The sequence below is a fragment of the Vespa mandarinia genome, chromosome 6, assembly GCF_050613455.1.
Source record: "Vespa mandarinia isolate Hongniang chromosome 6, ASM5061345v1, whole genome shotgun sequence".
NCBI lineage: Eukaryota > Metazoa > Arthropoda > Insecta > Hymenoptera > Vespidae > Vespa > Vespa mandarinia.
Window position 1 is genome coordinate 229,128 of NC_140815.1, and position 13,373 is coordinate 242,500.

Sequence of the window (13,373 nt, forward strand, 5' to 3'; positions counted from 1 at the left end):
ACAGCAGAATTGGTTCGATGGACACACGCATAATTTTACATAGAATAGTCGGTATATTTCCAAGTCCAATTGACGCTTTGTTACGAGAGGCACTCGCATAACTTTCCCTCGACTAGGTGGACATATTTCAAAGCCTGACAGTCACATTGGACATATGGGAAAATTTCCATGTCCGATTAGTTCATATTAGTTCGAGAATGACTCGCATAACTCTACCTCGTCTAGTAATAACATTACCAAGTCCGAGAGTTGCATTAGTTTGAGAAACACTTCAATAAATTTCCATCGACTATTCGGGATTTTTCAAGACCGAACTTCGCGTTGGTTCCAGAACAAATTGCATAACTTTCCCTCGACTAGTCGGGATATTTCAAAATCTGACAAACGCAATGGTGCACAGGTTACTCGCATAAAATTCCCTCGACTAGTTGGAATATTTCCAAGTCCGACAGTCGCATTAGTTCCAGATGCAATTGCATATCTTTCCCTCGTGTAGTCGGAATATTTCTCGGTCTGACTGCCACATTGTTTCGAGAGACACTCGCGTAACTTTATTCTGACTAATTGGAACATTTTCAAGCCCGAGAGACACATTGTTTTGAGAGGCATCGCATAACTTTCTCTCGAATAGATGGAATATATCCAAGTCCGACAGTCGCAATGGTTCACTAGTCACTCATATAACTTTAACTCAATTAGACGGAATAGTTCCAAATCCCATAGTCGCATTGGTTATAGAGGCACTCTCATAAGATTCGCCCGACTAGTCGGATTATTTCTACTTCCGATCGTTGAGTTTTTTCCAGAAGAACTCGTATAACTTTCTTTTGACCAGTTGGAATGTTTTCAACTCCGACATTTGCATTGGTTCGAGAGGCACTCGCATAGCATTCCCTCGTCCACTGGGAATATTCCAAATTTCGATATCCGCTTTAGTTCTAAGTCTCTCGAATAACTTTTCTTCGTTCAGTTGGAATGAATCTAAGTACAACATTCACTTTAGTTCGAGTCCGACGCGCATAACATTCCCATGACTAGTCGGAATATGCCCAATTGCGACAGCCGCATTGGTTCACAAGAGACTCGCATATCTCTTCTTCGACTAGTCGTATTATTACCTAGCCGGACAGCCGCATTTGCTCGAGAGGCACTCGCGTAACTTTCCCCGAATAATGGGAAAACTTTCAAGTCCAACAGCCGAAATGGTTCAAGAAGCACACGCATAACTTTGTCTCGACTAGTCGGAATATTTACAAATACGAAACACAGCAAAGGTTCACAAGGCAATCACATAGCTTATTCCTTCACATAACATATATCCTTCGAATAGTCTGGATATTTCCTATTGCAAAAGCAACATTGGTTCGAGAGGTATCCACTTTACTTTCCTTCGACTAGTAGGAATATTTCCAAATCCGACAGTCGCATTGGTTCGAGAAGTATTCGCATAACTTTCCCTCCATTATTCGGAATATTTCCAAGTCCGATATCTGTATTGGTTCGAGAGGCACTCGCATTACATTCCCCCGAACACTGGGAATATTCGCAATTCCGACTGTTGTTTTACTGCACAAGTAACTCCAATAACGTTTCCTCGTGTAGTCGTTATGATACCAAGTACGACATACGCTTTGGTTCGAGTGGCACTCGCACATTGTTTCCAAGACTAGTCGGAATATTTAATAGTATGACAGTCGCATTTGTTCGAGAAACACTTGTATAACTTTCCCCGAGTTGTAGGAATTTTTACAAGTCTGGCCGTCGCATTAATACTAGATTCATTCGAATAACCTTCCCTCGACTAGTCGCAATACTTCCCAGTCCTATAGCTGCATTGGTTCGAGTGGTACTCCCAGAAATTTTCTTCGACTTAAAGAGATATTTCCAAGCCCAACCGTCCCATTGTTTCCAGAATAACTAGCATAACTTCCCTTCGGAATATTTCCAAGTCCATCATATGCTTGTCTAGTAGCACTCGCATTTCCTCGACAGGTCGGAATATTTCCAAATCCGATCGATGCATTAGTTTGATTGGTACTCGCATACCTTTTCCAAAATAGACGGAATATTTCTCGGTCCTACACCCTAATTGGTTCGTGAGGCACTCGCATACCATTCGCACGACCAGTCGGAACATTTCCAAGTCCGACCGCTGCATTGGATCTATAGTCATTCGTATAACTATCCCTCGACTAGTCGGAATGTTTCCAAGACCGACAGCCACTTTAGTTCCAGGGTCACTCGTATAACTTTGTCTCGACTAGTTGAATTATTTCAAAGTTCGACAGGTGCATTGGTTCGAGAGGCACTCGCATATCATACCGCTCGAAACAATGCGGACTTGGAAATATTCCAACATGTTGGAAGAAAGTTATGCGAGTGCCTCTCGAAACAATACGGCTGCCGGACCGGGAAGTATTTCTATTAGTCGCGGGCAAGAAATGCGAGTGACTTGTGATCCAATGCGACTGTCGGATTTGAAAGTATTTTGCCATGTCGAGGGAAAGTAATGCAAGTTACTTGTGAACCATAGCAACTGCCGGACTGAGAATTATTCCTACTAATCAATGGAATGTTATATAGTTAACTCTATTACCAATGCTACTGTCGGACCTAGACATATACCGAGAAGTTGAGCGAATATTGTGCGACAAACTTGTGAACCAATGTGACTGTCCAGGTTGGAAATATTTAGACTTTTCAATGGAAATTTATGCGAGTGAGTCCCAATTCCACGCGACAATTGTACTTGGACATATCCGACATAGTCGAGAGAATTTTATACGAGTGCCTTTCAAACCGATGCTACTGACGTGCTTGGAAATAATCTGAATAAATTTAGGAAAGTTATTCGAGTACCTCTTGAGCTAACGCGGCTGTCGGACTTGGAATAATTTCGATGAGTCGAGGGATAGTAATATGAGTGACATTTGAACCAATGCGGCGATAGGACTTATAAATATCATGACTAGTCGAGGGGAAGTTACACGATTGTCTTGGGATCCAATGCGACTGACGGCAAGGAAATATTTCAATTTGTCGAGGGAAAGTAATACGAGTGACTTGTGAACCAATGCGACTGTCGGACTTAGAAACATTCCTACTAATCGAGGGAATGTTTTGCGAATTCCTCCACTACAAATGCTACGGTCGGACCTAGACATATGCAGATTAGTCGAGGGAAAGTTATACGAGTGCCTTTTACACCAATACGGTTGTTGGACTTGGAAATATTCCGAATAGTCGTAGGAATATTATGCAAGTGCCTCTCGAACCAGAGAAACCGTCGTACTTTGAAATGTTCTGACTATATGAGGGAAAGTTATGAGAATAACTTGTGAACCAATGCGACTGTCAGGCTTGGAAATATAACAACATGTCGTGGGTAAGTATTACGAGTAACGTGTGAACCAATGCGACTGTCAGGCTTGAAAATATTTCTACCTAATCGGTAGAAAGTTATTCAATGGCCTCTCGAAACAATGCCGCTGCCGGACACAGATATACATCGACTTGTTGAGTGAGAGTAATGCGAGGGATTTGTGAACCAATGCGACTTGTGGACTTGGAAATATTTCTACTAATCGAGGGATGTTATGCGAATAGCTCCATTACCAATGCTATTGTCGGATCTAGATCTATTCCGACTAGTCGTGGGAAAACCATGCGAGTGACTCTCAAAATATTTCGATTGTCGTACTTGGATATATGCCGTCTAGTCGGAAGAATATTATGGAAGTGCATTTCGATCCAATGCGAATATCGTGGTTGGAAATATTCCTGCTTGACGAGGGAAAGTTATCCGAGTGCTTCTCGAAAGAATGAAACAGTCGGACTTGGATATATTACTTCTAGTCGAGCGAAATTTATGCCTGTGCCTTTCGAACAAATGCGACCGTCATACTTGGAAATATTCCTACTATTCGAGGAAAAGTTATGCGAGTAACTTGTGAACCTATATGACTGTCGAAGTTGGAAATAATCCTACTGGTCGAGGGAAAGTTATGCGAGTGATTTTCAAATCAACGGGACTGTCGTACTTGGACATATCCCGTTTAGTAGAACGAATTTTATATAGTGCCGTTCGAACAAATGCGATTGTCTTTTGGAAATTTTCTGACTAGTTATGGGAAAGTTATTCATATTCAACTCGAACCAATGTATCTGTCAGACTTGGACATATTCCTAACAGTCGAGGGAATGATATGCGACTGTCTCTCGAACCAAAGTGACTGGCAGACTTCAAAGTATTCCGCTAGTCGAGGGAGTTTTATGCTAGAGCCTTTCGAACGAATGCGACTGTCGTGCATGGAAATATTCCGCTTAGACGAGGAAAAATTATGCGAGTTATTCTCGAAAAAATGCGACTGTCGTTTTTAGAAATTAACCGACTATTCGAAGGAAAGTTATACGATTGCCTCTCGAAAAAAGACGACCGTCGGACTTGGAAATATTCTGACTTGTCGTAGGAAAATCATGCGCGTGACTCTCGAACCAATGCTGCTATCGTACTTGGTATTATTTCGACTAGTCGAGGGTATGTAATGTGAGTGACTTGTGATCCAATGCAACAGTAGGTCTGGAAAATATCACGTCTAGTCGAGGGAAAGTTATGCGAGTGACTTGTGAAACAATACGACTTTCGTTCTTAGAAATATTCCTATTAATCAAAAATTTTATTTATATACCTCCATTACCAATGCTACTGTCGAATCTCGACGTATGACAACTAGTCGATAGAAAGTTATGCGAGTGCCTCTGGAACAAATAAGGCAGCTGGACTCGGATATATATCCGACTAGTCGAAGCATTGATATTCAAGTGCTCCTCGAACCAAAGACACTTGCGGACTCGGAAATGTTCCGACTATTCGAGGGAAGGTTATACAAGTAACTTGTGAACAAATGCATCTGTCAGGCTTGGAAATATTCCAACTGGTCGTTCGACAATTGTGTGTAACTTATGAAAAAATGCAACTGTCTGGCTTGGAAAAATTCCGACAGGTCGTAGGAATGTCATGCGAGTGAATCTCGAATCAATGCGACTGGCGTTCTTAGAAATAATCCGTCTAGTTGAGGGAATGATATACGAATGCTTATCGATCCAATGCGGCTGTCGGAGTTGGAAGTATTCCGACTTGTCGACAGAAAATTATGATAAGTCCTCTCGTACCAATGCGATTTTCTGACTCGAAAATAACCCGACTATTAAAGAGAGAGCTTCGCGAGTGATTTGGGAATCAATGCCACTGTCTGGGTAGAAAATTTATCGACTAGTCTAGGGTAAGTTATAATAGTGCCTCTCGAATCAATGCGACTGTAGAACTAGGAATTATTACAACAAGCAGACACTAAGATATGCGAATGCCTCTCGAATCAATGCGTCTGTCGGATTGGAAATATTACAACAAGACGAGGGAAAGATATGCGGGTGCCTCTCAAAACAATGCGACTATCGGACTTGGCAATATTCCAACTAGTCGGTTGAATTCTATGCTAGTGCCGCTCAAAACAAAGAGAGTGTTAGTCTTAATAATACTCCGACTATTCAAAGCATAGGTTTGGTAGTGGTTTGTAAACCAATGCGACACTAGTGATTGAAAATTTTCCGATTAGACGAAAGAAAGATATGTGACTGCCTTACAAACCAAAGCAGCTGCTGGATTAGGAAAAATTTATGACTAGTCGAGAGAAAGCTATGCAAGTAAAAAAAATAAAATTTCAAATATAATACTGATAAAAGGAAATAATAATAACTATAACAGTAACAAAGACAATAACAACATTAATAATAACAATGAAAAAAAAACAATTATGACAATAATAACAAGAACATGAACAAGAACAGTAACAATAACAATTACAATAACATTAGTCATAACAATAATACAAACAATAATAATAAAAGTAATAATAACAGTAACAATTTCAATAATAATAATAACTCCAATAATAACAATAAAAATAATAATAATATTAATAATAACAAAAATAGTAATAATAATAACAATAATAATAATTATTACACAATTAACAATATCTATAAGAATAACAACAACGAATATTATAACAATAAAAATAAGAGAACAGAGATAAAAACAATAATCATAACAATAACAACAATAATAACAATAATAACAATAATAAAATTAAAAAAAAACTAGAAAATACCAACAAATCAAACTATAACAACAATAAAAGCAACAATAATAATAATAAAAATAACAACAATAATAAAATTAAAGAGAAATAAGAAAATATCAACAAATCAAACAATAAAAACAATAATAACAACAATAATAATAATAGAAATAATAACAATAATAACAAAACCAATACAAATAACAATAAGAATAACAACAACAACAATAAAAATAACAATAAGAATATCAATAAGAACAATAGTAATAATAATCATAATAACAGTAACAATAACAATAACGATAACCATAAGAAATACGATAAAAAAATAGTAATGATAATAATAATAACAAAAACAAAACAATATCAATAATAATAATAACGACAATAAAAATAGTAATAATAATAAATCTAATATTAAAAATAACATTAATAATAACAACTGTAACCACTACAATAACAAAATAACAACCGTATCATAAATAGGAGCATCAATAATAACAATAACAATGACAGTAATAACAACTAGAATAACAACAATAACAATATTAACAATAACAACAATAATAAAGACAATTATAAAACAAAAGCTATCATAATAACAATAACAACAATAATAACAACAATAATAACAGCAATTACAACAATAATAACAACAATAACAACACTAACAGCAATAATAAGAACAAGAACAACAATAAAATCAATAATAATAATAATAACAAAAAAAATAACTATATAAACAGCAATAACAATAACAAGAAAAATATTAAAAACTAACAACACTAATAACGACTATAACAATATTAACAACGATAGCAACAATAATAACAACACTAACATCAATAACAACAATAATAACAAAAACAATAACAATAACAGCAATAATAACAATAACAATATCATCAGTAATAACAGCAATAACAATAATAATAACAGTCGAAATAGCAATAGGAGTAACAATTACAATACCAGTAACAAGGACTAAAATGATAACAAGAACAATAAAAATAACAATATTAATAACAGTAACAATCAGAAGAACAATTATAGCAACAACAACATCAATATAAACAAAAATAACAACATTAAAAACAACAATAATTACAATAATAATAATAAGAATAAAAGCAACAACAATAACAGCAATTAAGAAATAATAATAATAACAATATTAAGAACTATAAGAATATCATTAACAGTCGCAATAGCAATAGTAATAACAATCACGAAAACAATAACTAAAATGATAACAAGCACAGTAACAATAACAATAATAGTCACAACAACAACAATAATGAAAAAATAACAACTAAAGAAACAACTATAACAACAATAACAACAATAATAATAAGAATACCAACAACGTCCATATTAATAATGGTAACAATAACAACAATAAAAACGATGATAAGAGTAATAACACTAACGACAATAACAAGAAGAATAATAACAATAACAATAATAGCAGTAACAACATTAATAATAAGAGTAACAATATCAAAAATAACAACAAAAACAACAATAATAACAGCAAAAACAGTAATAACAACAATAATAACATCAATAAAAATAATAATAATAAGAACAATAATAATAACAATCATTACAACAATAATAGCTATAACAACAATAATAATAACAATAATAACAATAAAAACAATAATAATAACAACAATAATAATAACAATAAAAATAACAACAATAATAATAACAACAATAATAATAACAATAATAATAATAACAACAATAATTTATTTTTTTTTTCGATGGTCTGAAAATGCCTAACTCAGGAACCCCGCTCGCCAGAGGAACCCTTCACCATTTGGGTTCCCCATTAAAGTCCCTCGAGTGCCGGACTCACCAGGTACTACAGACTAAACTCATATCCATCCTAGTGGCATAATGAAACCATCTCGGCACCGCCGTACGGCATTACTTCGGGATGGCGCCACTGCATCAGGTCCATTTACGGGACTTTCCCTTCGGCAATACCTCGGAGCATTTTCTCGACAACGTTGTCTGGCGAGATGTCCCCGAGGTCTTGCTCCAAGGCGAGTCGTTCGACGCTCCACCTAACACATTTGAAGAATGTATGGTGGGTATGTACTCGACCGTCAACGGTCGAGTCGCCATAGGGACAGTTGCCGTCTGCTACCTTCCTCATTTTTGCAAGGTAGGAGCAGAACTAACCATGCCCTGTCAAAAATTGAATGAGGTAGAAGTCGACCTTTCCCGCCTTCTGGTTTAGCCAGATGTTTAGTCGACTGATGAGTCGGGCAGTCCATTTGGCCCTATGTTCCTGTTCCCATCTGCTTTGCCAGTCCTCGATGCTGCTAGACCTGGCCATCCTTGATGCCTTCTCTTTCCCCAAAACGGGCTTCTGCTGGTGGACGAATTGTCTCTCCTCGGCTAGTAGATCGATCGGGATTGTCCCCGCGATCACTAGCACTGCGGGCTCCGAGACCGTGAAGTTGGAGCACGCGATTCGGAGAGCGCCCTTCATCTGCACTGCGACTATGCGTCTGTGATATTTCTCGTGTGGCAGCGACTCGGCACAGACTTCCGCGCCATACAGTATCACTTCTTCGGCAGCGCGCATCAGTAATCGCCTTATGTACGGTCGGGGACTGTTAACGTTGGCCATGAGTGTGCCCAACGAAGCTGCTACTTTCGCCGCCTTGTCGGCTGCTCTAATTATGTGCTCTCCAAAATTGAGCTAATTGTCGAGCACTACACCTAAGTATTTGACAGCCGACTTACGTAGGATACCGTTGTAGAAAATATTCCAGATATCCGGTCTCAGTATGGAATCCTGGGCTGCCACCGATGTTAAACTCCAAACTTCTTGGACCATCGCAAGTACTGTATACTAGGAAGCGCTCGTTCAAATAATCCCCGAGAATTCGGAGTAGGTACTCCGGAACGCTGAAATTACGTTCGAGCGCTTCCATTGCCAAGTCCCATCTGACGGAGTTGAAGGCATTTCTCACGTCTAAGGTGGCCAGCAGACACAAAGGGCGGGATAGGTGATTCCCGCGTTCCTTCATTTTTGCGGCTGTAACAATCTCCTGGACTGCGTGGATGCTAGAAAGGCCGAATCGAAAACCATACTGCCGTGCAGCAAGATCGCAAGCTGCCCTCATGGCCGCGTGCAACAGTGGCTTATGCAGCTTCTCCAGGAGCTTGCCAGCTGTATCAAGCATACAAATAGGCCTGTATGACGAAGCGGCATCTGCTAGACCTTTGCTCTTGCTTTTGAGCACAAATCTCGCTTTCTTCCACGGGTCGTAGAAGATGCTCTTCCTGAAGCACATATTATTCATGATTAACAAGTGTTCAGGGTGAATCTGCGCGACGGCTTTCATGACTTCCGCTGGAAAGCCGTTTGGTCCTGGAGCTTTCTTGGTCCGCATGAAAGATGCGGCCCTGAGTATCTCACCCTCCGTAAACTGTGGCCTTTTAGGACTGCCAGACGCAGCCGGGCCAATCTCTCTCTTCGGCAGTGAGGGGAATAGTATATCAACGAAGTTCTCCAGGGTCCTCGCGTTCTGAGGATTTCCTTGTGCGTAAGTCCCCAGCTTGGAAGTGACGATCTGGTACCCTAATCCACATGGATTCTGCTCGATATCTATGCCTACCTCCTTCCAGCATGGTCTCTGGCTGGCCTTGATGGACCTCTTTAGTACTTTCTTGGCCGCTTGATACTTTGCGTCCAAGGAGGCAGCATCGAAGGCGCGTCTCTTCTCTCGTTGTGCTAACCTGCGAAGCCTTAAGTACTTCTTTCGAAGATCTGCGATCTCGTTCGTCAACCAGTATGCAGGACGCCTCAGCCGTTCCGTCCTCTTCTTTGGCACCGCTATTGCGGAAGGCTTTTAGATGAGCTGCATAGTTGCTGCAGTCATCCTCCTGGCTTGTGCAGTTGGCGATAGACTCACGAGTTTAATTTGCTAAGATCTCAGATTTTCATCTGTGACTGAAGCCTGACCCTCTCGATCCATCTTTGTTATGTACCACCAGGGGGATCTCGCTGCCCTTATCACGGCTGGCCTCCTATCATGTTCGTCTAACGTGATGTACTGATGATCGCTCCCGGTGTAATTTTCGATCACCCGCCGACCAGCAACTCTTGCCACAAGATATTTGTTGGCCAGATAGACGTCCGGGATCGTCACTCTTAAGCCGGGCCTTCGGAAGGTAGACGTCGACTCTTTGTTGAGCACTACTAGCTCCAATCTCGACAGCACCTCCATGATTCGTCTTTCTCTGGAGTCCGTCCTGCCCTCCTCCCATTCGAGAGCATTGGCATTGAAGTATCCAGCAACAATGAGATACCCTTGCATTTCCTGCAGTGTGTCTTCCGGTCGTCCAATTTGGTCTGGAAGTTGTGTATCCAGTCGTTCGGTGTGACATATACGCTGACATAAGTCATCGAGTTATTTCTCACCCAAACGTAACCGTGTCCGGAGCCTTGATCCGACACATGTATCTGTCGCGGACCTGAGATCCAGATCGCAGTGCCTATTCGTCGGCGTACCATCCTGCTCCTGCTTTGTCCTGGTACTGTTCGCTCCATAGAACAATATCAGCTTTTTTCACAGAGCAGAACTGGGTTATGAGGTAGTGTGCCTTTCTGCTCTTATTGAGCTTACCCTGCAGTACTCTCATCCTTTTCTTGTTGGATGTTGCAAGGGCCTCCTGGAATGTATTGTATACCCTTGATTCAGCCAAGTGCTTCTTGGGTTCAGCAACGCTTTTGGAGCACAGGAAGCAAGTGGGCTCGTTGACCTTAGTCTTTGATATTGTGCCCCGTACCGCCGCAAAAATAGCAAAGCTTACTGCAATTGGGGACCTAGCACGAGGCACTATGGTGGCCATAGTCGAGGCAGCGGTAGCATCGTCTTACTTCTCCTCCTCGCCTGAGTTTGCAGCTGAAGAACCGACTAGCACACGGCCGGCCTTCAAAAGCTTCGCAGCTGCTTTTTCCTCTAATTTGACAAGGGCCAGGCGATACTGCCTCGCGTTGAGATTTGTCATTCTGACCTCCAATTTCCTCGAGTAGTTTGGCAGGGTCCTCTTTAGGGCCTCCTCAACTTCTGCTACCGATATGCAGCAATCGCAGTCCCGTATCTCCAGCGTAACTCTGGGGACCAGTTCCATGATGCTGCTCTCTTTTCCTCAAGGTTTCTGCGAATAAGGTCCTGATCTCCGTAGTGGTCTTTTTGAGTTCGAGGAGAACTCCTCCCGTACTGGTCTGCTGGACCGAACTGACGTCTACCCCTGCAGCGCTAGTCTCGATGCGCTGGTGGATGGCTCCAATTATGTCTGAGTAAGTTTTACTTTGCGCAGGTTACTGGAGGATCGCGTCCGGCTTCATTCTCTTTTTCGACCTGCCCTCCGATTTGATCGGCTCCTTTTTCTCCTGCTGTAGGGGTTTCATCGCCTTCTTTATATCATATTTTTTTTCTTCTTGACGAACTCCGTCGACTTGGTGGATTCGATCGTCGTCGCCTCTTGCCTCGGTCTTTTTAGGCTTTCTTCAGACAACTGCGTCGGGCTTGTGGCTACTCTCTTAATTGTACCAGCATCTGTTACAGAGTTTGCCCATGGGCTCTGAGAAACTTGGGCGAGGATCCTGGCTCCCTTATTGACCTTTGTTCGAGATTTATACATGAACTCGAGGTTGTCAATAATTTCCTTCTGTTCTGGGAGCCCTTGCTTAATCGCATGGTTTACGTTCGGCTGTCTAGTCATAGCCGACTTCATTTTGGCAAGGAGAACTTTCGCTTGCGCGAGTTTTTCTCTCTCTCTCGATCTTGTGGTGTCCCCTTCGCAGGCTGGATAGGTGACGTCAAGCCGGAGAGCTGCATAATCTCAACGGCCCTGGCAGCCCTTTGGTACTCCTCCAAGTAGCTTTCTTCACATCTTACCCTTCCCGCCGCTTTAGACACACTGCAAGGAGGTCACCTACCTGTGGTTCTCTCCCTGATGCATTATCCAAAGCTAGAGCCAGGTTGCCTATCCCAAACTCCTGGCAGCTGCTGGATGACGACGGCAGGTGGACTGCGCTATCACCACTTGACACCGCCGTGGCATGGGTGTCCCTCCCACCCTCGCTTTTGCCTTTCGATGTACAATCCATAATGAGTAATTTCTTATTAGAAGGCAAGCTCCCCAAAGAAAAAATAGGAACGGAAGGAAGCTTGAGAGTGAGAGAAAGAACAAAAAAAGATATAACAGAAGAACCAAGAGAGGAATAGCTGTACTTTCATAAATTGTTCACACGGTCCCTATTAGTCACCTCTTACGTCAAGCAGAAAGTACAGTGGAGGTATTCTGCTACCCACAAGGGGGAACGTTATTAACAATAATAATAACGATAATAATAATAAGAATAATAATAATGATAATAATAATGACGGTAGTAACGATAATAATAATAACAACGATTATATCGACAATTACTATAATAACGATAATATTGTTAATAACGATAATATTGTTAATAACGATAATAATAACAATAATAACGATAATAACGATAATAACGATAATAACATTAATAACGATAATAATAATGATGATAATAATAGTAACGATTATAACGACAATAATAACAATAATAATAATAAATATGGTTATGACGATAATAACAATAATAATAACGAGACTAATAATAATAATAATAATAGTAATAATAACAATAATTACATTATTATAATATTAGTTTGGTGCGAATGAAATGTCGGATTCTTAAATGAATATATTAAACTGCATATCTTTTTCCAAAAGCTGTTTATTTATTCAAAATATGCTCCATTTACTTCAATACTCTTTTCCCAACGAGATTTTAATGCATAGATGCCTGTCTTGAAGAAATTCTGATCTTTAGAATCAATAAACTCTGATATGGCATTTTTCAGACTGTTTTTATTTTCGTACTGTTTAGCCCGTATAAACAGTTCTAAATGTTTAAATAAATGAAAGTCGATTGGCGAAAGATCCAGTAAATAAGGTAGGTGCTGCAAAATTTCATATTATAATTCATTTAATTTTGCAATTGTTTTGTACGATGTATGTGGCCGAGTGTTGTCGTGGAGAAGTATTGGGCCATGCCGATTAACAAGTGATGGGCGTATATTTTTTAACTTTTCATGCATTTCTTCAATGTACTGGCAATTCTTTTCGGCTGTAATTGTCATTCCAGTTCGAAGAAATGAGTAGTGTATTACT

The 13,373-nt window shown here is 40.0% G+C and overlaps 1 protein-coding gene across 1 annotated transcript; it reads right to left on the reverse strand.

The window, feature by feature from the left end:
• Positions 1-8,328: 8,328 nt before the first annotated feature.
• Positions 8,329-11,018, reverse strand: LOC146872914 (uncharacterized). Its single transcript, XM_085657610.1, has 4 exons — positions 10,793-11,018; positions 10,155-10,518; positions 8,913-9,902; positions 8,329-8,833 (listed from the first exon to the last, which is right to left on the reverse strand). Exons 1-4 carry the CDS (start codon positions 11,016-11,018, stop codon positions 8,329-8,331), a joined length of 2,085 nt encoding a protein of 694 aa, XP_085513736.1.
• Positions 11,019-13,373: the final 2,355 nt, after the last annotated feature.

Excerpts from the sequence above, each read along its gene's own strand:
- LOC146872914 (XM_085657610.1), bottom strand. The coding sequence starts at position 11,018 with ATGGCCACCATAGTGCCTCGTGCTAGGTCCCCAATTGCAGTAAGCTTT. Across the intron at positions 10,519-10,792 it reads AAGGATGAGAGTACTGCAGG|ACCAAATTGGACGACCGGAA; the intron begins GTAAGCTCAATA and ends CACAACTTCCAG. Across the intron at positions 9,903-10,154 it reads GCAGCGAGATCCCCCTGGTG|GTTAGCACAACGAGAGAAGA; the intron begins GTACATAACAAA and ends AAGGCTTCGCAG.